This window comes from Grampus griseus, assembly GCF_964374135.1.
Source record: "Grampus griseus genome assembly, chromosome: 8".
NCBI classification, from domain to species: Eukaryota; Metazoa; Chordata; class Mammalia; order Artiodactyla; family Delphinidae; genus Grampus; species Grampus griseus.
This window is the reverse complement of record NC_139002.1, coordinates 24,391,514-24,415,971: the sequence shown is the minus strand read 5'-3', so window position 1 is coordinate 24,415,971 and position 24,458 is coordinate 24,391,514. Positions and strand designations below refer to the sequence as shown.

The 24,458-nt window shown below is 40.3% G+C and overlaps 1 protein-coding gene across 1 annotated transcript in view; it reads right to left on the bottom strand.

Moving 5' to 3' along the window:
* EXPH5 (exophilin 5) overlaps window positions 1-24,458 on the bottom strand; it is a 75,251-nt gene that overhangs the window by 11,040 nt on the left and 39,753 nt on the right. The window contains exons 2-4 of the mRNA XM_082660643.1: window positions 16,999-17,159; window positions 14,992-15,154; window positions 7,812-7,857 (exon numbers count right to left, since the gene is read on the bottom strand). Of these exons, the coding sequence (XP_082516769.1) occupies window positions 7,812-7,857; window positions 14,992-15,154; window positions 16,999-17,159 (370 nt within the window). The remainder of the gene's footprint in view (window positions 1-7,811; window positions 7,858-14,991; window positions 15,155-16,998; window positions 17,160-24,458) is intronic.

The window sequence follows — 24,458 nt, the reverse complement described above, 5'->3', positions numbered from 1 at the left end:
GAGCCTCTCCCTGCAAAAGATTCCTACAAATTTACATAGCACTACAAAAATCTTAAGGAGGTTCCTGGAAAATAGGAAAAAAATTGACCTCTCTTGAGTGGGGAATGTTGTCTCTCTGGCCCCAGTGGCTGTAATTTTAGATTTCTTAACACTGTACCTATTTTCTCTCAAGGGGCGGTTAGCTGAAACTTGCGGTGGATCTTAAGATTTGTAAACTTGATGGATTTAGGAAAAAAAAGTATTTCTATCCACAGAAATCATGTAGCATGGTAGAACCTCCCAGATACACATAAGGAACTGATTAATCATTCTGAAAAAAAGGCGCTGAAAAGCATGACCTTATAATTTTTTTTAAACCTTTGCTAGTTTTATAGGATTTAGGAGAATGATGTAGAGTTCTTTACTAGCAAATTATATCTTGATTTCATTAAATCCATCACTGCTCTACTTTTAAGTTTTAATTTGTCTTTATAACCTTGGGGAATTATCCACTCCCACACCTCCACTTCCTTTTGCCAAAACTCCATTTGCATTTCCTCTGGCAAACTGGGTCTGCCACTCATGACTCCACTTTAACTCATCCTGCCTGCATCCCTGCACAAGGCCTCTTCCCATTCCAATTGCTTTATTTTCAGTTCACTTTCTACCCAGTCCTTGCCGCTTGAATCCTTCTCTTCCCCAATTTTTCTCTTTTATTTGATGTTCACTATCACATTTAATCTCATCTTGAATGCTTAAGGCCAAATCTCTAATATTTCTAAAGCTCCAGCTTTTTAATTTCCTCAACACAGGTGTGTCCAATTCTAAAGCCTAGGTTCTCTTAATCCTTGCATTCGTCATAATCTAGTATTTTTATACCTGTTTGTTTTCTTTCTCAAGATCTAGGTCAGTTATTTCTTACAGAAGCCCTGCCCAAATTTCATTGACTTGTCATTTTCAGTTCTATGGGTAAGCTGTAATTGAATACATACAGAGGAGATTTAGTAATAAGAAAAATAATCCAATGATAATTTATTGGTTATTGGATATAATTTAACACACTTATGTTAAATTCAGAAGTAAACAAATATTAGAAGCACGATATAACTATAGGGATATACCAATTGGAGGTAATAAAACTAGAAACTAATCATTTGAAAAATCAGATCAGTTACAGTTACACTTTTCTCTCTACAGTGCATCGAGGTGTTCTCTTTTGTGTCCTACCTACTGTCTCTCCAAGTCTTTATTTGTGCTAATAACAATTAGCCATGAACCTTATAAGCCCATTCTTCCCAAACCTGCAGTTTTGGTAGTTGGTGCAGAGTAGATACATTTAAGAGAATAGTAAGCATCATTGTCTCCCAACCATTTTAACATTCAAATAAACTTCAGATTTCCTCTATGTAGACCAGAGTACATTCTTTTTGGCCTCCTGGATCACATTCCTTTATAATGAATTTATAATGAAATGCAAAGTACATGAACTGAACACTCAGGTGAAGAGAAGAACCTCTCTAGGCGGGAAGGGTTTCTACCAAGAGACCGTGAATATAACATCCTTTGGTTATATTTCTGCACAGATCTTCTGCTTCAAGGCCACCCCTATTCACCTAACATATTAAGGATGTTTCCAACACATGGAGATATTATATGGCTAAGAGAGGTAAATCCTTCTGCGGCTCAGAGCACACACAGATCCTCAGTCAGGGGTCAATCTTGGACTCCGAATCTTCCTCCAAAGAATATTCTGTGCCATAACGTCATCATAACAGATGAAGCCTATTTCCCATACCTGGCCTAGAGGATGAGGCCCAAACACCTCCGTGCAGCAAAATAGCGTCAAAATCCTTTTCCAATTTTTGATTTAAGACTTTCTTCCCCAACTAGCTTTAATCCCCATGCTCCAAGCTCCCTACACACAGTCCTTTAAAATGCTGTGCACTTCTGAGGACTCTGTGTCTCTGCTCCTGATCTTTGCCCTTTCTCCTCTTCTTCTGGAAAATGTCAGCTCATCCTTCGGAGTCCAGTTCCTATATCAACCTCTCTGTTAGTCCTTCTCCAATTCTTGCAGGAATAGTTAATTACCACAGTAATTTTTATGCACCTCTGGTATTATACATTTTATTTCATATCAAAGTTGTTTACATTCTCTCCACTTTTACTTTATCACTCGACTTCTACACTTCCTCCCCTACCCTCTCACACATTCTAATCCCCACTCTGATCTAGGAAACCAGGGATTCACAGACACATGAATAAAACCCTGGAAGTGGACCAAATTCTAAAATAACTAAGAAAGCAAAGTATTCTACTTTGTATCCTGAGCACCTTGCATAGCATCAGCATATAAGAGATTGACTCATATTTACTGAACTGAATTCAAAGACGATGCTTCCCACAATAATATTTCCCACTTCTGAACTTCTCCAATACATTTTTGTACACTCTTTTGATACTATTTTATATTTGAACAAAATTACTCATTTATTCAGTTTTCAATATACTTTAAAAATATCTTCTCTCATTTGATCCTTAGAACAAACTTGTGAAATAGGTAGGGATTTTCATTCCCACTTTGCAGATGAAAAAACTGAGTCTCAGTTAAGTACCTTACTCAAGTCACAGGAATAATAAAAGGTGACACTGGCTACTGACACTCATATGGTCTGATCTCTAATCCTATTTTCTCCACTACATTGCTTTGTATTTTTATTTTACTAATGTACATTTCTTCAATTAGGTGGTAAACTCTCTGAAGACAGGAACCTTGCTTTAAACATTCCATACCCTCCATGCACACAGTTATGGATTGATTTTCAATATACCAAGGTAGAAAATTACATATATAGGATTTTTAGTGAAGATTATTACAGAAATTGAGACACTGAATATTTACAATATTGACTCAATATAGCATGTCTGAGGTAGCAAAGCATAATGGTTAAGCACATGAATACTAAACAAGTCCAAATTCTGGTTCTCTCTCTTAAAAGCTGTACAACTTTGGGCAAGTTGCTTAACGTTTCTGTTCTGTACCTTAGTTTCTTTCTTGGAATAATGAAAAAAAAGACAAAAACGCAACAACAACACTCCTCATCTGATAGTGGTGCTGCGAGGATTAAATGAATTAATAGTTGTAAAACACTTTAGAATGGTGTTTAGCACTTAGTAATTCCTCATTGTTAGCCATTACTAGTCTTCTGTGGTTACAGAGAATTTCCTGGAGGACTCCTGCAGGTACTCGTAGTGTAATGAGTTAGAAAAGTGTCCTACAGGATTAGAGGCCAGAGTATCAAAATGCTGGCTTTAGGGTCTCAGCTACATTCTTAAACATGGTACACAGAATATGCTGAGCAAAATAAGGCCATTTTTCCAACCCCAATTCACTCTACTGATAACATCTGCAATTCTGACATGATGAGTCAAACAAACCTCTGTCATAGAGTAACCTCAGACTATCTGAGAACTTCTAGGGCAGCCAAACCTGTAGAACAGCTGTTGGAACTGAAGCTGGAGCTCATGGATGTTATCAAATGCCTTGATAAAGTCAACAAGTTAATTTTTCAAGGTGTTCTTGAATTTATTCTGCATCTGTTTTCCTGCAAAGGTCAAATCCAGCATTGCATCTTGTGGCTTAAAACCACACATTCATTTCTTCTTTCAGTTTCTGAGTACTCACGTTGTGCCAGGAAGTGGGGATACACAGGTGAGCAGGTATGGTCCCAGTCTCAGGGAGCTCACACCAGCCTAGTCTGGTTATGCCACATTGGAGGTATGTTTCTAGGGGTACAGAGCTGGCATATCAGCTAAGAACAGACCCAGCCTGAATTTGTTCAGAAATAAGGAGTGACCAAGTGGCCAAGGCCATACAGTTTGTCTATTCTCGGAGATGGCGGCTACTTTGATTTTGGATTCCTCGCCTTTAAGGAGATGGTTCTCAGCTGAGGTCAATTTGCTCCTCATGGAACATTTGGCAATTTCTGGAGATAGTTTTGATTGTCACAGTTTAGTGGAGGAGAAATACTGGCATCTAGTAGGATGCCACTAAACATCCTACAGTTCACAGGAGAGGCCCCACAGCAAAGAATTATTCAGCCCAAGATGTCAGAAGTGTTGAAGTAGAGAGAAACTCTGAGCTAGAAGATCTCTAAGTTTCTCTTGTCAACCTAAATAAAAGGGTAAACTGAGGCAAGATCGAGAGATGAGTTTATTTAGCAATAGCAGAGGACTTGCAATTTGGGACACACAAGCTGTAGCGAGCTGCAGGCAAGTCTGCTGAGGGTTTGAGATAGGCTGTATTTGGGCAGGGAATGTAAAGAGGGGAAAGTTCAATTCGAGTCTGTTAAAACAGACTTATATACACTACCAAATGGAAAATAGATAGCTAGTGGGAAGCAGCCGCATAGCACAGGGAGATCAGCTCGGAGCTTTGCGACCACCTGAGGGGGGGATAGGGAGGGTGGGAGGGAGACGCAACAGGGAGGAGATATGGGGAAATATATGTATGTATAGCTGATTCACTTTGTTATAAAGCAGAAACTAACACACCATTGTAAAGCAATTATACTCCAATAAAGATGTTTAAAAAAACCACACAAATGGAGACCAGCTTTGAAAATTTCCTGAGCAGACAAAACCAGTCCAGTCATACAAACAAAGCTCAGTTAGCTTATTTTGTGAGGCCAACCTGACCCGGATCATTTTTGTTCATGCCTCTGGAAACCATAAGCAAAACTTTGCAAGGTTGATAGGAGGCAATCCCTGACCAATTCCCTGTCATTTAAGAAAATTCCAATATTATTATCAGTTTTCTGTAAATCAGGCATTTATGGGAAATCAGTTTCTCGGTCCTTAAGTTTTGTCTTCCTCAGGGAACATGTGTCAGATTTTCCATTTTATGCAATGTATCCTCTGGTTCCATTTTATTTATTATTTTTATTTTTATTTTTTTTGCGGTACACGGGCCTCTCACTGTTGTGGCCTCTGCCGTTGCGGAGCACAGGTTCCGGACGCGCAGGCTCAGCGGCCATGGCTCACGGGCCTAGCCGCTCCGCGGCATGTGGGATCTTCCCGGACCGCGGCACAAACCCGTGTCGCCTGCATTGGCAGGCGGACTCTCAACCACTGTGCCACCAGGGAAGCCCTGCTTCCATTTTAGACTGAAATTCTTTCACACATTCTAGCTCTAAAAATTCTGTTTTCTGAAACCCTTTGCTTCTTTTAAGCTGATGTAAATGTTTATTTATTTATTTATTTTTGGCTGCATTGAGTCTTCGTTGCTGTGCACGGGCTTCCTCTAGTTGCGGCGAGTGGGGGCTACTCTTCGTTGTGGTGCACGGGTTTCTCATTGTGGTGGCTTCTCTTTGTTGCAGAGCACGGTGCTCTAGGCGCGCGGGCTTCGGTAGTTGTGGCATGCGGGCTCTAGAGCACAGGCTCAATAGTTATGGCGCACGGGCTTAGTTGCTCCGCAGCATGTGGGATCTTCGTGGACCAGGGATCAAATCCATGTCTCCTGCAATGGCAGGCAGATTCCTAACCACTGCGCCACCAGGGAAGTCCCTGATGTATATGTATAAATAGCAGCTTCCTTCTCTCTCTTTTTAAAAAAATATTTATTTATTTATTTGGCTCAGCTGGGTCTTAGTGGCGGTATGTAGGATCTTTTAGTTGTGGCATGCAGGCTCTTAGTTGTGGCATGCAAACTCTTAGTTGCACATGCATATGGGATGTAGTTCCCTGACCAGGGATCAAACCCGGGCCCCCTGCATTGGGAGCACGGGGTCTTAACCACTGGACCCCAGGGAAGTCCCAGCTTCCTTCTCTTTGAATGGAAGGTCATCCAAGAATGTAGTACAACCTCCTACAAAATGTTGGAATCCCCCTTGTACAATTCCTGCTAGGCTACCAACCAAGTGAGAGGAAGTTCATTATCTTAAATCTTGGCAAGAATCCCTGTGGCATCAAAGGCCAAATTCCAGCTCTCTGCAGGTTAAGGGGATAGGACTTTCATGGATAAATAATGGAGATCTACATGTTATACAAAACTCTTGTCTTCAACAATCGTTTCATTATTTTCTCTCTCCTACTTTTTATAATAGTTATTAACTGGGAGCTGCAATCATCGGCTTGAGTTTCATTTATATTCCCAGTTCTTACTTTTTTAGATTGACATGCTCTGAGCAGAAAAATGGTTTAAGGCAAGCAGCAATTAAGAGTGCCAAAGAAGGATATCTACTAATCCTCAGACTGGACTTTCAAATCCCAAGAACTCCAGATTAGCTCTCCTGTTTTATAACTTCTAGGTGCTCGCATTTCTTTTTATGTTCCTCATTTGTTTCAGACCCCATGGCTCTTAAATGGGAAAGGAAGGTTAGCTCTGAGCACTTCTCCGAGGAAAAGCAAGAGTACAGAAGCATCCTGAAGTAGGGCTCTGTCCTTTTAGAGAACAAAGCTGCATGTGTGCCAGTTCAGTCTACTGCTCAGTTAAAGGAGAGTCTGCATGTAGCGAGCAACTGGGGCTCATAAACAAACAGGGCTTTGGAGCTGTTGAAGCTGTAGGCATTTTTGACTTCTGGCTACCGAGTTAACAGAGACCCGGGTGTTTCAATCCTGAATACACCATTTTCCAGTGTGACCTTGAGCATGATCTTTAAATTCTCTGAACCTTAGTTTCTTCATCTTTAAATGGGAATAATAATAGTACCTACTTCATAGATTACCTCTGGGGATCAAATGAAGTGACCCATGTCAAGTACCTGAATGATAGCAAGTTCTCCATCAGAATGTAGCTGTTGTTGCTGCTGGCGTCATGGTTGGGGCTCAAGCATATAAAGGAGAGAAAGTAGCATTACTCTGAAGAAGAAAGGAGGCTCACTTTTGTTTGTGAAGTAAAGAACCTCTGTTTATATGCACTCCTCACCAGAATTCTATCTCATGCTTTTTGAAAAAAGAAGAGAAAGGTAGATATTAGTACTAAGGGCCATCAATTGAGAAATGCCTCTACCTTCCTCCTGCACTCTTAGGTACCTTCCAAAACTCCGTCTTTCTTTCATCTCCAAACCATATGAGTTACACACGAAGACACAAGTGTGTGTAGATCAAAAGTCATGACAGCAAAAAAGTAAGAAACAGAAAACTTAAAGCTTCTCAATCTTATAAGCATGTGAACACAGAGATAAATTTAAATTTAAGCCCTTTAAGTGGAGGTCCTGTTGGGTCAGCCCCCTCATGTGAACCTGTTCTGTCCAAATGCATCTCACCTATCAGTGGCTTCCTCTTTGAATACAAATGATGATCTTGCCCAGAATAGGTCTAGCACAGACCCACACTGGTTTGAAGTTTATTTGGAAATTTTCAAAGCTGGTCTCCATTGATTTTGACAGACTCAAACTGAACTCTCCCCTCTTTACATTCCCTGCCCAAATACAGCCTACCCCAAATCCTCAGCAGACTTGCCTGCAGCTTGCTACAGTTTGCATGCCCCAAATTGCGATTCCTCTGCTATCCCCAAATAAATTCTTCCTCTGTCCAACATTTTAGGGCTGTACAGGACTGACACGTGGTAAAATATCAGAGATACTAACGCTAGTCTCTGTGGACACACAATGGCTTCACTCCTCCTGGCAGAGCCTGCTGTTTGAGTATTTTAGTACCACAGCCAACTGGAAACAGATCACAGCTGGGAAACTTTGAACTCTGTAGGAGAAATCTAAGCTTCTCAAGGAAATTTCAAACTGTGCCAATGAGAATTCTATTTAAGTAGGTAGCCAATCAGGAATTACATTAATTCTGAGTTCTTCAGCATAACCTTTAGTTCTTCGGTTACTTACCAAAGCAGTTCCCCTCACAGACACAGGAGGTATGTGGTCGTCACATCTGTGAAAAGAATTTGAAATAACTTCTTTGAAGAAGTGCCTAACTTTTGGAAAATCAATAGCATGTTTGCTATTATATCTTGATATCTTGAGAAGATATATTTCTGATGCTTAGTAGGGAGACATTTCTTAGTGTACTGTTGAAAAATCTTTCAGAAACATTTTCCTATTCTTGCTTAGGATCAATGTTTTACATCTTTGTCACTCAGGTAGCCAAGAAAAATTACATAATAGTGGATTTGTACTTGAACATAGCATGAAGACAATTACAAAAACAGTTATATTTGTTGAGTGTTTACTGTGTATCAGGCAGTATTCTCATGCTCTATAGGCATGTTATCTCATTTAAATACATCACTCTTGTCAGGTGGATACTATGACAACTCTCATTTTACAGATTAGAGAAGTTAGAAGACACTGTACAAGGTACATAGTGGCTGAGTTCAGAGCCGGCCACAGGCTGACTGAATCTAGAGCTCTCATTCTTGATCAGTATGGCACACAGAATTTTCTTGTAAATGGGAAACAGATTTTCTGCTTCTGTACATTTTTATTTTAAAGAGAGAGTAAGTCAGAACCAGACTCAACAATTCTTAAGGGAATTTTTTGAAAAGCAAACCTTATAAAGATGACTTCAGGATGCTTATTTTTATACATATGTCTTATTTATTATGAAATCATCTTGAAGGAGAACAATTATGCTTTTACTATTTATGTTGCTCCTCTAAAATTCAGTAGAAGGTGAAAAATTTTAAAGACATAGGTCCAAAATTGAGATAAATTTTGATTTTTTTAAATCTATAATCCTATGCCAGGGTATGCTGCCTGAATTGCAGCTTAAGAGTTAATAGACCATAGTGACTCAGAGCTCTTGTATGAAATCAAGTCCTCTCCTTCGCTAAGAGAACAGCAAAATGAAATCAAGAATTAAACAAACTGAGACTCTAGGTCAGATCAATTGAAAGTGGCAAGATGCAGTTTTCCTTCATTCAAACTCCTAGTTGCTTCATGGTTCTTGAAAGTTGAGCATAAAACCTGGGAGGCCAAGCAATTTTATATTTAAAAGATACCAACATGTATTTTATAGTTTAGCTCAAAATTTAAACAGAAATTAAAATTAATATGGATTTTTTTCATATTATTTTGAAATACCAGCTCTACACTAATAATATTTAGAAGTTAAAATACTGTTTTTATTCATATGCTTCCTTTTCATACAGCTTTATTGAGCCTGCAAGCCTTCTACATGCTACGCACTATTTTGAGTGCTTTGGAGGAAATAAATATGCCTGAGATAGAGACCCTGTTCTCTGAGACGCTTTATGATAGGAAAGATTAGATACATAAAGAGCCAAAGTGCAAGCCACAATGTGAAAAGGACAATACAGACAATACAGAGGCTTAAGTATAATATGCTGAAAATGCAGAGGGGCCGGTGAGCACTTGCCGAGATAAATGGGAAGGCAACAGGGAGAGAAGGTGGTAGTTGAACAGGTATGAGAGGAAAAGAACAGCAGGAGCACAAGCCTGAGGTGTAAGAGAGTAAGGGAGGCCGGGAACTGGCAAGTAATTCAATTTGCCTGGAGCCAAACTGTCCAGATTGTGAAGATTCTTTCCGGAGCCCTGTGGAGCTGCTTCATGGTGTCGCTGCGCAGCTCAACACTCTCATCAGCTCAGTCAGGCCCCTGGTCTGATTTGGAGTGAAGGGAGCAGGGGCAACAATCAGTTTCTGAGGGTAGCAGGTGGCACAATTGGGACAGAGTGTCACCGAGTGGGAGGGTGTGCTGTGAGTGGGAGGATGCATGTTCCCTGACAGTGTGCAAGGCCGTGTGGATTTAGGTTGCAGGCAGGGTATAGGACTCAGGAGGCTTGGAGGCCCAGAGTCTCCATGGTCACTTCCAGGCCCACCTTCAAGTTAATTTATGTTTCTTCCACTGAAGAAACATAAGTATGCTTCCGCTTGTAGAGTGAATAAAAACAACAGTGTAATCACAAAAGCTATGCTGGTTAAAGTCCTCTGGACTGGGTGATTTCAAGAGATTGAAAGCTATCTCACCTGCATTTGCTTACAAGTCCTACTGAGCCATACCTTAAAGATCTCTCACATATATTCCCACTTCACCAGCTATAGGTAGAGCAGTTTCTCAGCCTTGGTACTACTGGCATTTCTTCTGTGTAGTGGTTTGCCACATGCGTTATATGATGTTTAGCAACATCTCTGACCCCTACCCACTAGATGCCAATAGCACCCACCCTTCAGTTATGAAAACCAGAAATGTCTTTAGACATTGTCAAGTGGCTTTCGGGGTGCAAAATTTCCCCTGCTTGAGAACCACTGTGCTAAAGTGATTTTTCTAAAATGAAAATCTCATTATGTCACTTCTCTATTTAATGAAAAAATATATATACAATATGCACACACGCATGAAATACACCAAAATAATTAGTGTTTGTCCAGGTCAGTGGGTGGGGGGTGATTTCATCTGTTTTATATATATATATATATATATATATATATAAAGGAATGCATATACATATATAATATATATAATAAGGAGAAAAAGTGATTAAGGGCTCCCTGCTGTCTACAGGATCAAGTCCAAGCTCCTTAGCATTGCATGTATAAGGTTCCTATGTTCTGGCCTTTGCCAGCTGATCCCACCCCACCTCTTATCAGTCTCATCTTATACTTGGTCACTGAACCTCAATGACCTAGATGAGTTCTTACTTTTTTCCAGTCTCTGCATCTTTGCTGTATCATTCTTTCTGCCCAGCGCAACCTCCTAACTCTTAATTGCCTAGCTCAGTCCTATGTGTCCTTCAGAAATTGGCTCTCTTTTTCCAGGAATGCTTCTGTATCCTCCAGTCTGAATTAACTGCTTCTCCTATAATGTTCTCATGGCAGGAATACCATGCATCCACCACAGCACTCACCATATGATACCATAATCATCAGTGTACTCGGCTGTCATCCAGGCTGTCACTCAGAGGTCACCCCTGTGTGTTTTCTAAAGAGCATCCCTTCCTCAAGATCCTTACTGTCATTTGCCAGGAAACTGCCATAATGAATATACGAATAAATCCATGATGATTGTGATGTGATCAGCACTTCCTAGAGTTCTGCCCAACCATACGCAGTCATCTGGTGTTCCCTACTAGATTCTAAAGTCCTCCAGGTGGGGACTTTGCCTTATTTTCACGATTTTACCTCCAGCACTAAACACAGTATCCGATCCAGAGTAGGACTTTGATAAACAAATGAAAGAGAAGCTATCACCTCAGCTATTAGTACCATGCCAGGAATTCTGATGACCCTTGCCATAATGAGGGTAGAAAGCTCTGTAACCATGGCTCCTAAACCTGGATGAGCATCCAAATATCCTAGGGAATTAAAAATAAATAAAGTGTTCCACTTCAGACCTGAATCAGAATCTCAAGGCTAGGGCCTGGTTATCTGTCATTATTTTAAAATGCTGATGAAATTCTAATAATGATCAACCAGATCATCTGGGAACCACTCCCTTTGTCATGCTTCTCCCTCCTGTCACCACAATCCTACTGTTTATCTGTGGACACCACACCTGGGATCACTGAAGGAGAATTTCCAGAGAAGGATTTTGCTTACTCTGATCTCTCCTTTGATCTAGGTGTCTTACATGCCTGTGTCCTCCAACTGAAGCCTAGTCACTTAGCAGGAAAAAGGAAGGCAGCATAGTAGGACACTTGGAAAGAGAGAAAAAGGAAGAGTGAGAGAGACAGATAGACAGAGAGAAAACAGAATCCAGGGAAAACAATAATCTGCCTTTTAAACTTTCCAAAATAGCATTTGATCTTTTGCTTATGTAAACTGGAGTGCCTAGGCTGTGTACATCCTATGATAGATCAGGTAAATTTGGGCACCCACCAAAAACTCTGCATCCTCAGGTAAAAAATCATCTGAAAGGAACAGGGTAGTGGGCAGGCATACCCTCACTCCAGGAGAGCAGTTGTCACGCTATAATCACAGCTGTGTGGTGAGTGCTTACTGTATGCTATACACTGTGATGGTCCTCAAAGGAAAGAAGCCAACTTAAATTTAACTGTACATGTTACTCATGAGTCTTATGAACTAGTTCTCTTGTACTTCCACTTTGCCCTAGTCCTTGGGACTACAACAAAGGAAAGTGTAGAGGGGAAAACAATCAACATCTCTAAAATCACCATCATGAACTGGTGGCACATGGCTTCATAGCTTTAAGAATGTGTGTAGACATGAAGGGGCCCCTTTGCAGGGACGACTTCATTGTGGAGTGTGTTGGTGCATGGAACAGAGGGTGGCACATCACCTATTCACAGTGAGGCGTACATCAATGGAATAACTCGGGGTCTGGAATAAGAAAAAGTAACTGCAGATATTGCTGGGCAGCCAGGAAGGCTGCATTTACAAGCTCATGATATACACTATTAGGTACTTGCTGAACTATGTGGAGGTGATGGAGTTACTGAAATTCTGTGGCAGGGACTGAGCTCCATATCTCAGGCAATAAATACCCCAAAACAAGACACAAGGAAACATAACTTACAGGGAAATATTAGGAGAAAGATACACAATCCAGTCAGCCCTCAGTGTCCACAGGTTCTGCGGATTCAACTAACCACAGATGGAACCCTGGTTGGCTGAATTTGTGGCTATGGAGGGCTAACTGTACATTTTGTATAAGATACTTGAGCACCTGTGGGTTTTGGTATCCGCAGGAGGTTCCCAGAACCAATCCCCCGCAGATACCAAGGTACAATTGTATATGTATGTTTTCTTGAATTTTTGGCTAGCAATAAATTAATTAAAACATTAATGGAAAATTTTCTTTGTTCCTGGGTTGTGGTAGAGTCATAGAGAGTACAGTTCAATCATTTACAAATAGGATTAAAATAATAAGGGGATAATTTGGGAAGTACATAAATTTGGGAGGAGAAACTTCAGTAGTCATATTTGAATCAGAAATAGCAAAACTTTTTGCCTTTTCATTAATTAATAAAGTCACTATGTTCCCATGGCTTTCTAGGGGTTGGCTTTCTCTCTGTGATTTGCAGAAGATCCTCTTAAACTGCTTTGCTGACTTGTTCTCCAGAAGACAGTGTGTGACAAAGTCGAGTCTTGATGGCTTCAGCAAGTAGAAACCTGCCTCGCACAGGATGACTGTGCTCCCCTCTGGGGCCCTCTGGGGCTCTTTGTCAGTTCCTCCCACTGCGCTTATAGGCAAGGAGGAGCTCCTGAACCAGAGTCTGTATGCTGAAGCTTGATTCTGTATTTTGAAAAAAATCAGAACTGCCTAAGGAAAAAAGCTCTACTTAAGAATAAAGGGTCCCTCCGAATGTATGACACACAATTTATAGTCCTACCATAGTACTATGCTCCCTTAAAAACACCCTTCCCCCAGCACACACATACACATTCAGGATTTAGATCCAGATATTTAGGTCACATTCATATTTAAAAATAAAAAGGGCATATTTTCATGTTTTATCTTCTGAAACCTATTAGGAGCATAAAACAGTGCCTTCATTACATTCTGCACCAGCACAATTATTCCCACTTACGGTTTGAACATAAAATGTATTTAAAGATGGCAAATTCTGAAAACTGTAACACACACACATGCTTAAAGGATAAAATTTGTTTCATTTTTGTATCCTGTGTTTGGCTAAAAGACAGCTACAAGTCATTGTGATATTTAAGAAGAACAATCGCTAAACAGAATTTTGCAAGAGTTTCGTTTTTTTCAATTTGGTCTATAACTAAAATACATGATACCCAAAATGAAGATTATAGAACTTTCATCTTCTTTGATCCACTTTGGCAGCAACTTACAATATGAGCTTGGAAATAACTTGTCAATAGAGTTAACAGTTTCCTCAACTTTTCCTAGTTTACTAATGTTAGATTGTTCAGCTACAATAAAACTCTGCCTTGAAGAAAATTACCTAAAACACAAATTACATCATAAGTCTCAGCCACACTACACATTAGGAATATTTCTTTTCTCCTTAAAAATAATATTTCCTATAAAGGAAATACTCCTTAATTTTTAATTCCCAAATGAGAGAATTACTAGAGTTTAAAACATTTTTTACAAAGAAAAGCAACTCACTATTTGAAGAGTACTTCCTCGTAAGTGACTCTGGTGGAAACGATCACATAAATCTACATTTTGTTCAGCTCTTCACTATTTCATCAAAGACAAAAACAGCCTCAAGTGAAAGCTGGAAGCAAAACCCTTCCATTCCCCCAAGAGCTCCTCTACGAGTCAGGAGCCTCATTGCATGCTTCACCAAGCTGCTTGCTGCCTGTTGTTTTTCAGCAAGAGTGACCTCCAACACCTTTTATTTAGAGCTGCAATGCACTCTTAAAGGCATACATGGAACACATCATGTGCCAAGCCAACACCTTAAGAGGGTGGGAAGCTTTTCAACCAGGAAGACATGCTGAAAATATTTAGCAGTCAGCAAATTGCATGTAAGCAAAACCTTGCTTGTTTTTCACAAAACAATCCAACAACGTAATGAGTCAAGATGAACTGATTTATACAGTTCTCAACTGGGAACCATCTGGAACAATACCTCCACTGCTCTCAGAGCTTCCCCTCCTTCACCTTAAGTTTAAATTCCAAGCAACTACAGAGGAATGGCTGTCCTCAATATTCTTAATGATGGTAATATATTTTTTCTCCATTTCATAATTCAGTTTTTCTCTACTCTTTGCTCATCTCATTTATGCTCATTTACTCTTTAAACTGCAATTCTCCTGACACACATACTCCCCAAGTAAGGAGTAGTTTCAATTTAAATGTAACTACTTGACCAGGGCAAAGACCAGGCTCTTGGAGCAGTGGAGAAACTGCCAATAATTATTTCTCAACATTTAATCCATCATTCACTATGTCCACCTCCTGAGACCTGTGCAGTTGGTTAGAAGTTAGATTTCAGATGAGCCCAAAGTTTCATAAGAACTTTGTCCCTTTGAGGGCTCAGCCCTGTTTCCTTTGTTACTATCTGAAATTAAATTCTAAGAACATTAAACATTCTGAACACAAAACAGGCTGGTGGGCTCTGGTATCAGATAACTAATGAGCTGTCACAGGAGCTGAGTTTAACTCACCCTTTCTCTCCCAGTGGTTGAAGCTTTAAAGTCTCCTTTCTGGATTTTCTGAATGAGAATAGAGAAGCAAATGATGATCTGAAGCTCAGCTGAGAAGGAACGGATGTTGGGTTTCTTTGATTAGGTATATTTTTAGATCTTGATGTTTGTAATTCCATAGGATCTAAAAGAAAATTGTAAAAATTTTGCATGATTAATATTTCCAGGTAAATACTCTTGGAGAACTAACACCCCCACCCATGCAGTCTAGGAACGCAGGCATCCCCACATGAAGACCTCGGGACTAGGTGGGGCCCTGTGCCTCTTGGTTCTGCTGAGCGGAGGAGCCTCACTAAGAGTGGGGCATCTTTCAGTAGGTGCTGGGGCCTGCAGCTCCGCAGGACATCCTTCCTCTCATACCAGCTGGGACACTTTCTCAATGCGCTTTCCCCATGGCAATCCAAGGCCAAAGGTAGTGTGTTAGGGACCTCATCCGGTTCTTGTGCTGGTCTTAACTACCCCATCCTTCAGAAATTTTTATTTTGGTGCTTTAAAAACATAGTGATAGGGCCTCCCTGGTGGCACAGTGGTTGAGAGTCTGCCTGCCGATGCAGGGGACACGGGTTCGTGCCCCGGTCTGGGAGGATCCCACATGCCGCGGAGCGGCTGGGCCCGTGAGCCATGGCCGCTGAGCCTGCGCGTCCGGAGCCTGTGCTCCGCAACGGGAGAGGCCACAACAGTGAGAGGCCCGCGAACCGCAAAAAAAAAAAAATAAATAAATAAAAATTAAAAAAAATTAAAAAAAAAAAACACAGTGATAGACTACGTGACTTTTCATATCAAAGAAAGTAAAGGAAAAGGAAATTAAGCCCTTTAGAGTGCTCCTTATTCCCATTAAAATCTCTGTGCATATGTATTTGCTACATATACGGTTTATATGTGGGTATGCATGTAATATAAATATGTATAATATATATGTATAGATAATATGATATTATATATGAGTATTAAAAATTCTAAGCCATGCTCAACATATACCAGTTCCATCATACTGTAATACTTTTGGACATGCTGAATTTTTAAATGAGGAATTCAAGGTAAGGGGAAATTCATCATGGTATATATGGGGTTAATCTAAAAATCTGAATTGTGAACTTTTTAGATAAATTTCTTTTTTATGTGAGTTGCAAAATATTTCCAATATATAAGTTTAGATATATTGTTACATATTTCTCAATGTTACTAATGTTAGTAACATATAACAAAAGCAGTCAATGTGACTCTATACTTTACACTGTTTTACTACTTAAAATTTCTAAATGCACTTTGTTATTCTCAAACAGTCCTGAGAAAGCAGTTTTTATTATCCTCATTTACAGACTAAAAAATAAGTGATTGGTGAAGGTGAGAGACATGCTGGTAGTCACAAAGTTAGAATGTCCAAGGAAGGCATTTGTTTGAGCTCATTTTTGGGGTTTAAGTTACCAAAGTACCAGAAGGGTGGCAGTTTCTCTACCACCTTCCCCCTCCTAACCCCCCTCCTGTCCTGTTCTCCTTTCCCTCCCTTCCTCTGTCTCCCCCTCCTTGTGCATCATCATCCCATTTATTTACATGCTTACTGTGTTAGAGTTCAGCACTTTATATGTATTATTTTATTTAATTCTCACAACCACCCTGTGAAGTATGTATTATCATACCCATTTAAAGATGAGAGAATTGAGGCTTATAGAGAATAAGAATAAGTAATTTGAACAGAGTCACATGAATTCTGATAGAATAGAGAATACAGAGACAGACAGAGTGGAGATTTGAATCCAGGCCCTTTTTGATACTGATGCCTGTGTTCTTAACCATTGTGCTATCTTGCCTGACTCTAAACATACCCTCAAGACAGTACAGTCCATTTTCAGTTCACTCTTTTTATTGTGAATTTTGCCCCTTATGATTTAAAAATAATCCTGAACATGATTGGTTAAATTGGAGATCCCACTGAGCCTTTATCTACAATGAGGTGTCCTAAGATCTCACCATTTTCTGCCATCCCCTTTCTCAGTCTGTATGTAACTGGTTGTTTTAACATTTGGCTAACATCTGTTTCATTGCAAAACTTTTTCCTTTGAACTTCTTCAAACCATTCACCAGTTACTCCTTGAAGCCATCTGATATCCCTCTTTGTCTTCTGGAGTTTGCTGAAATAAAACAAAAATATCAATGCATGCTTTAAATTTCTTTGCATGAAGTGCAAACTCGTGGTGGGTCAAACTTTACCTAGTGGAGGCGTTGCATAAACTATAAGTCCAGGGGAAAAATTGGCTCTAGTCGGAGTTTCCTCTTCACCACCATGGATGTATTTTGGCTGTAATCATATAAATTCGATGACAATCTAAAAGTGTCTGCTAGTAGTTGAAATAATCAAGTTGCTGAGGACAATGTGGGTTGAGCATTGTGCAAACCTGACCTAATAATGCAACTGAATGATAGATATTTTAATGACATGGGGAAACTAGAATATTCCAGTTCTGATTACGCATTCATTCATTCGGTAATGATTAGATGTTTATTGAGCAATGTAGGCAATGGGGATTCAATGGTGAATATAACAGATAGTGTCCTTACTTGCCCATTCAGTGGTCAAAGAGAAAAGCTTACATGCAGAAAAGAAATTGTTGAATGTAATGGTCTTAGATAATGGAATTCTTTAAACACACAGACACAAAAGCCCATGAATGAGGACATGGCTAATGCTCAGTAGTAAGGGCAGTGCGATTTGAGATGGATAGGAAAGGTCATCCAAAGCACAGATGTGTCTGATGCACACTTCCAGAGTGCCAGAACTGAAATTCTGCCATTATTTATTTTTCCTTCTCCCCTGCCCTTACCTGCTTAGTCTTCTTTCAAATGAAAATGCTGCTCTAAGTCCTTAGTTAAATCATGAGTTGTGATTTTTTTTTTTTTTAAAGCAGATCATTTGCTTCATTTCAGGAGGACCCTAGAACTGTTTGGAAATGAGAGAATATTCAATCCAGAGGGAGACTGCCCTGGACTGAGGCAAATAAAGCAGAAAGGGGAGTCTGAAGAACATAATGACAAATTTCATCAAGTGGTCAGTTTGACAAACCTCTGATGAAAAAGCCAGGCTTGTTGTTGGGCCCCAAGCTCGAGAAGTTCTGCTGTTATTTATTTATTTATTTTGCAGTACGCGGGCCTCTCACTGTTGTGGTCTCTCCCGTTGCGGAGCACAGGCTCCGGACATGCAGGCTCAGCGGCCATGGCTCACGGGCCCAGCCGCTCCACGGCATGTGGGATCTTCCCGGACCGGGGCACGAACCCGTGTCCCCTGCATCGGCAGGGGGACTCTTAGCCATTGCGCCACCAGGGAAGCCCCAGTTCTGCTGTTTTGGAAAGAAGTTCATGTGACTCCGCAGTTGCCTTTTATCCAGGGTCCTCTGTGAAGCACAAGTGTTAGAGAGTTTGTATTCCTAAGAAAGTGGTGAGCAAGACAGCTGCAGAATGGCTAATTTGGGGTTAAAGGCAATGAACTGTGATGGTTGCAAGTCAGGCTCCTGCTTGGGGCTATGATACTGTCATTTTATAAAATAATCAAGAGGGAAGCCAGAGGCCATCCTGCCCAGACTTGCATTTTGAAAAGCATTACGCAACAGTCATCATGTCTAATCCGCATAATTTGCATTGGTGCCTCCCATTTTGCCATTGCCATCCCTCTGACACCTGGTCACTCCTGTCTCTATTGCTACTATTCTTACTAACAGACTAAGAGACCACAAGTACCAGCTTCTAACCAGTACTGGCTGCCTCCAACTTGTTACTACCTCATTTATTAATGTCATATATATATATATATATATATATACACACACACATACATACATACATATATATATATATATATATTTTTTTTTTTGGCCACACCTCACAGTTTGCAGGATCTTAGTTTCCCAACCAGGGATCGAACCCGGGCCCCAGGCAGTGAAAGTGCTGAGCCCTAACCACTGGATGTCCAGGAAATTCCCTAATGTCCCACATTTGTACATGACCTCTAGTTCCTCAAAAACCCTTCCAAATTATCAGACCCCAACATTCAGCAGCATCCCTGCCCCCTTCTCAACACATCCTTCTCATTTCAGAGGACAGTCAAGCTACCCGACTTAGGAACTCTCTAATAAACGTAACTTTATTATTTTTTTCTAAAGCCTCCATATAACATTGAGTCTCTTTTAAAATAATCACGCTTCATTTAATTTCATCTCAAGCACTCATTCCACACTTGCACTCAAATCCATCACTGACTGTTTCTTGTTAACATTTGGCCAATGAAGTCAGAAATCTGTACCTCTATGTGAATACTCAGACAGTGTGAATTCTACTCCAGGAAATGTATCTTAAAGAAATACCCTCCCACTCCCCACCCCCCGCAAAGTACATTAATTTAACTGAACATTATGCAGTTGCTAAAAATAATTACTCAGGCAATGTAGCATGTGACATAACATGAAGCAGAAAAAACAAAGTACAACATTTTATCTGTGCTTATATCTATGTGAAAATGATGCACCCATTTAGACACACTAGGGAAAAAAATCAAACACCCGGTCTCTTAGAATACAGTAATTACAGGTATCAATTCCACTTTTAATTTTTGTAAAATTATGTTTATTCGATAAGTACAATATATGTTTCTTTTTAATGTGAGTTATTTATATTATCATTTTACATTATAATGTTTCTTGTAGATAGAGAAAAATATCAGTCATATTTTCACAATCCTAATGCAATCGGTATTGCCCTTTTGATGTGATCTTTTCCTCTGCACGTTTCACATGGTTGTAATAAAATGTATTAAATATATATTTGTGGAAAGCCTCCTGCAGAGAAGATGCAGGGATACAATGGCAAGCAGAGCTGATATAGCTACTATCCTAGAGAGCTTACCGCCTAATGAGAGAGACAGATATGAGTCCAATAATCATACAAATATAAGATAACAAAGAGTGGTAAGTATGATTTCTTCATTCAACACATGTTTGAACTCTGGGCAAAGAGCGGTGAACAAGTCAAGTCCTTGCCCTCATGGAATTTACATTCTGTTGGGGTAGGAGTGGGGACAAACAATAAAAAATTAAACAGGTGTTATGAGAGCATATAACAAGGGGCCCTGCTTATATGAGGCAGAAGCAAATATTTCCCTAAGAAGATGACATACGGCCTGAAGGATGTATCTCAAATTTATTGAGGTATAATTGACATTATTATTTAATTTTAAAAACTTTATTTTACAACATTAGTTTCAGGGGTACAACATAATGATTCAATATTTGTATATACTGTGAAATGATCACCACAACAGATGTCTAGTTAACATCTGTCACCACATATAGTTACAAACTTTTTTCTTGTGATGAGGACTTTTAAGATCTCTACTCTCTTAGCAACTTTGAAATATTCAATACAGTGTTATTAACTACTGTCACTATATATAAAACCATATAGTGGTTATATGTAGATACATGAAAGGGCAAGATTTTGAAGAAATCCAGTGGCTTTTAAAGCAGAAGTATTCCAAGGTTGTCAGGGAAGTGGGTGAACATGTACAGCCAAGAGTGAGAAGATTCAAGGGTAAGGTAGTAAAAACTGGCATTGTGTTTACGTGTTACTAAATAAGTAAACATAAATACTTCTGGCCCTTGAAGTAAGGATAACTCAGGAAGGGAAACTATGAATGACATAAAAGTCTACTCTAGGTATTACTCTAGGCATCAGTAATTTACCGCCTTAAGCTTTATATTCCCATAAGCCCTGTGCACTATAAAATACAGTCTGTACACTTGCAATGGTTGACTGAGCTTCTGGTACTAAAAGGAGCACACCAACTGTAAAACCAGTGGTTTAGACTCATTTATTTACTTAAAAAATAAAACATCAAATTAGCTCAACATTAGCAAAAAAGAAAAAAAAAACCTGAACACAAAGCAGGGGTATCTTGATGTATGAAACTTAAAAAGACAATATTTTAAGTTTCAGCTAGCCTTAGTCTGAGAGAGGTAACAGTTGCTTGCAAATGGAGTTGAACCAAGTTCATGGCCAGCCTGTACAGGGCTCTTCCTCATCTATTTTGGTTTGTTATATATTCAGCCAGTCATTTAGAGCACACGGGCCACTTTATACCCAAGAGAATAACCTCAAGGTTACAAAGGACATACAACATACATATAGATAAATCACCAGTACACAGATTATTTGCTTCATTAGTGCAGCTTGACTCAACATATCACAAGGGACTGCTGTCTATACATGTAATTTGTTCTACCCCCTAGGCTGATTAACTTGACTAAACTAAATCAGGTCTTTTCTTGCTGGGCCGTAGTCCTAGCCCTCTGCTCCAAGTCAAAATGCTCTTTCTTCATTCACAGGAATCTTAGTCTGCTGTGTGCTGTCTTTTTCCATTCTAGCACCTGCTGAATGAGTCTGTCCTCTGAGGTTCCTCCTTCTATGTTAAATTTCTTTTCCTTTGTTTTCCATCCTTGAGTAATGAACTCATCTCCCCATCTTCCTTGTACTCCCCCACTGTGCCCTTGCCGACCTTTGCTACTCACTTTTCTTTGTCCACCTTTTTCTGAGCAGGTCTCTGTCCTCATCTCTATTTTGATGACTAATTATGTACTAACCATTGAGAATGTGCTCAGTAAATGATACACAGTTGTCTCTTTATCTTCCAGTCTTTTGCCCCACTTGTCTGCTCCCTGAGAACCAAACTCTGGCCTGTTCTTGAGCTGCCATCAAATAGTAGAAAGAGCACTGAATGAGGGTCAGGTTCTAGCTGGTGATCTTGGCCAAATATTTAACTCTCTTGCCTTTGTCACCTGTGAAAGAGAGTTAAAGGCACGGTAGGTTGTTTACAAAGCAGGCGTCCATGGTTCCTTTCATGGCAGAAGGTATACTCCTTCGTGGAGTGACTTTGTCCCTCCTCTGCCCCCTTGAATATGGGCTGGCCTTGTGCTTGCTTAGACCAATTGAAAATGATAAAGTGAAATTGTGAGGCTTCTGAGCCTAGGCCTCAAGAAGCCTTGCAGCTTCTGCCCTCTCCCTCTTGGAATCTTGATTCTCTGGTCTGAAGAAGCGGGGGCTAGCCTCCTGGAGGATGTGTTCATGTGCAGAGGAGGACCCAGCAGAGTGCTATCACCAATTGCCAGAGATGTGAGTGAAGCTTTCTTAGACCATCCAGATGCCATCCAGCTGCCAGACGACTGGAGCCAAGGGAGTGATCCCAGGCAAGACTAGGAGAACCACCCAGCTGAGCCCAGAACAAACGGCTGTCCCTTAGAATTGTGAGCTAATAAACTGAAGTCATTTTAAGCCTTTAGGCTTTGGGATGGTTTGTTATGCACAATTTTTAAAAATGGACACAGATGAGATTATCTGGAAGATATCTTCTCAGTAAATCTTCTCAGGAAATGATGAGAAGTCCTGACCAAAATGTATGGTCAGGACTTCCCTGGTGGTGCAGTGATTAAAGAATCCACCTGCCAATGCAGGGGACATGGGTTTGATCCCTGGTCTGGGAAGATCCCACATGCCGTGGAGCAACTAAGCCTGTGTGCCACAACTACTGAGCCTGCACTCTAGAGCCTGCGATCCAGAGCTACTGAGCCTGCATGCCACAACTACTGAAGCCCGCGCGCCTAGAGCCCGTGCTCCGCAACAAGAGAAGCCACTGCAATGAGAAGCCTGTGCACCACAACGAAGAGTAGCCCCTGCTCGCTGCAACTAGAGAGAAAGCCCACATGCAGCAACGAAGACCCAACACAGCCAAAAATAAATAAATAAACAAAATGTATGGTCAAAAGACTCATCATTCTCACATCAGAATTAAATCATTGAGAAATCTTATAAAAACTGAAAAGGGGTTTAAAGCATAATCAGGTCAATCTCCCTGTCTTCAGATGAAATAATAGCAATAACAGATAATAAGGGAAGATGCTATATATTGAGCAACTACCCTCTCCCAGGATTCTGCAGTCATAATCCTCACAATGCTGCACAGGTATTGCTGTCCTCATTTACAGAGGCCAGCAGGCTGGAGCTGGAGAACTGGGATGGGTACTCATGCCTCATTTGCAAGTCCATGGCCTCATGACCTATCTCACTGTCTCTGGGTACTATTAACCCCATTAATAAACAATGCAATTGATATCAGCTCAAAGTGATTTTTCCCAATTAAAAAGGTGACAATGAGTATTCAAATGTGATTGAGAACAGTCAGACAAATGTTGAAAGCAAACAAATTCCCCAGACCAGAAAATAGGAATTACAGCTTCTATTTTCTTGTCAGAAAAATCTCAAATTTCTCAAAATTGTTCCCTTATCATCTCCTCTTGCCAAGGGCATCAATTCCACTTTTGGCTGTTCTCACCTTCCTTTCATCTCCTCAATTCACATTTTTTTCTCCACTTTTCTTATTTCCTTGGTTTCTATACACTTATCAGTTTGCTTCGCTGACCTTCCGGGTACATGACCCATCTTATTACACCTTATTCTGCCTTCCAGGCAGCTAAGCATCCTTATCTCTATCAACCATCTGCTCTTGCCTTCGAGGACCGCTTCCCAAATATTCCCCAAATCCCTCACCCTATCCTAGTCTCACAGGTTCAGTCATCAGTAAATCCTAGAACGAATTGTTCAATTACACCGAATCCTGTAAAAGTGGATTTGTCATTTGAATTGTAGGAGATCAAAGCAGCATTAAAGTTTGCTTCCCACACAGGAATTCAAACACATTTTTGTTTTATATTGCCCAGCAACCACAACACACAGAAAAGCACAAATGAGTGCACGGGGTGGGAACTGTGTCCAAGTCGCAGCGTAAACACTGAGTTAGTGTCATAGCAGACACAGGATCAGTCTGTCCAAGCAAGGACCTTTCAAACCCTGAAACCCCAAGGAAACTCACCATCTTGGGAAAGTGTTGCCCTTTTGTTTTCCTGCTCCAGAAAGGTGATACTTCCAGGTCCAGATTTCTTATCACTCATGATCTAGGGAAAGCTTTAGGACAACTACTATGAGTTCTCAGCCAGGAAGAGGAAAAGTAAAGAATGCAAAAGCCCTTGTTCAGTGGTTGTAACAGCAGCTTTACAATCCAGGTCCTGGCCTCTCCTCTCCCTGTTTGCTGAAAAGAATTGTTTTTTGACAGCCATGGCCCCGATATCAGAGGCTATTTTTTGGCTCAGCCCATAGCCAAGACTCAGAAAGGGCAGAGATTAGAAAAAAGCAAGCAGGTGTATTGAAAAAATGTGTTCTTTTGATCATAGAAAAGTTAAAACATAGAAGGAAGTCTAGAGGAAGGGAAGCTCAGATAAGGAAAAGTGATGCAAGCAGGAGACAACAAAAACAAAGAGTGGCAGGAAATAATGGCACCAGCATTCAAGCCAAGCTAGATAATAAAGCCCATTTAATCTCCCTGAATGGCTGTCATT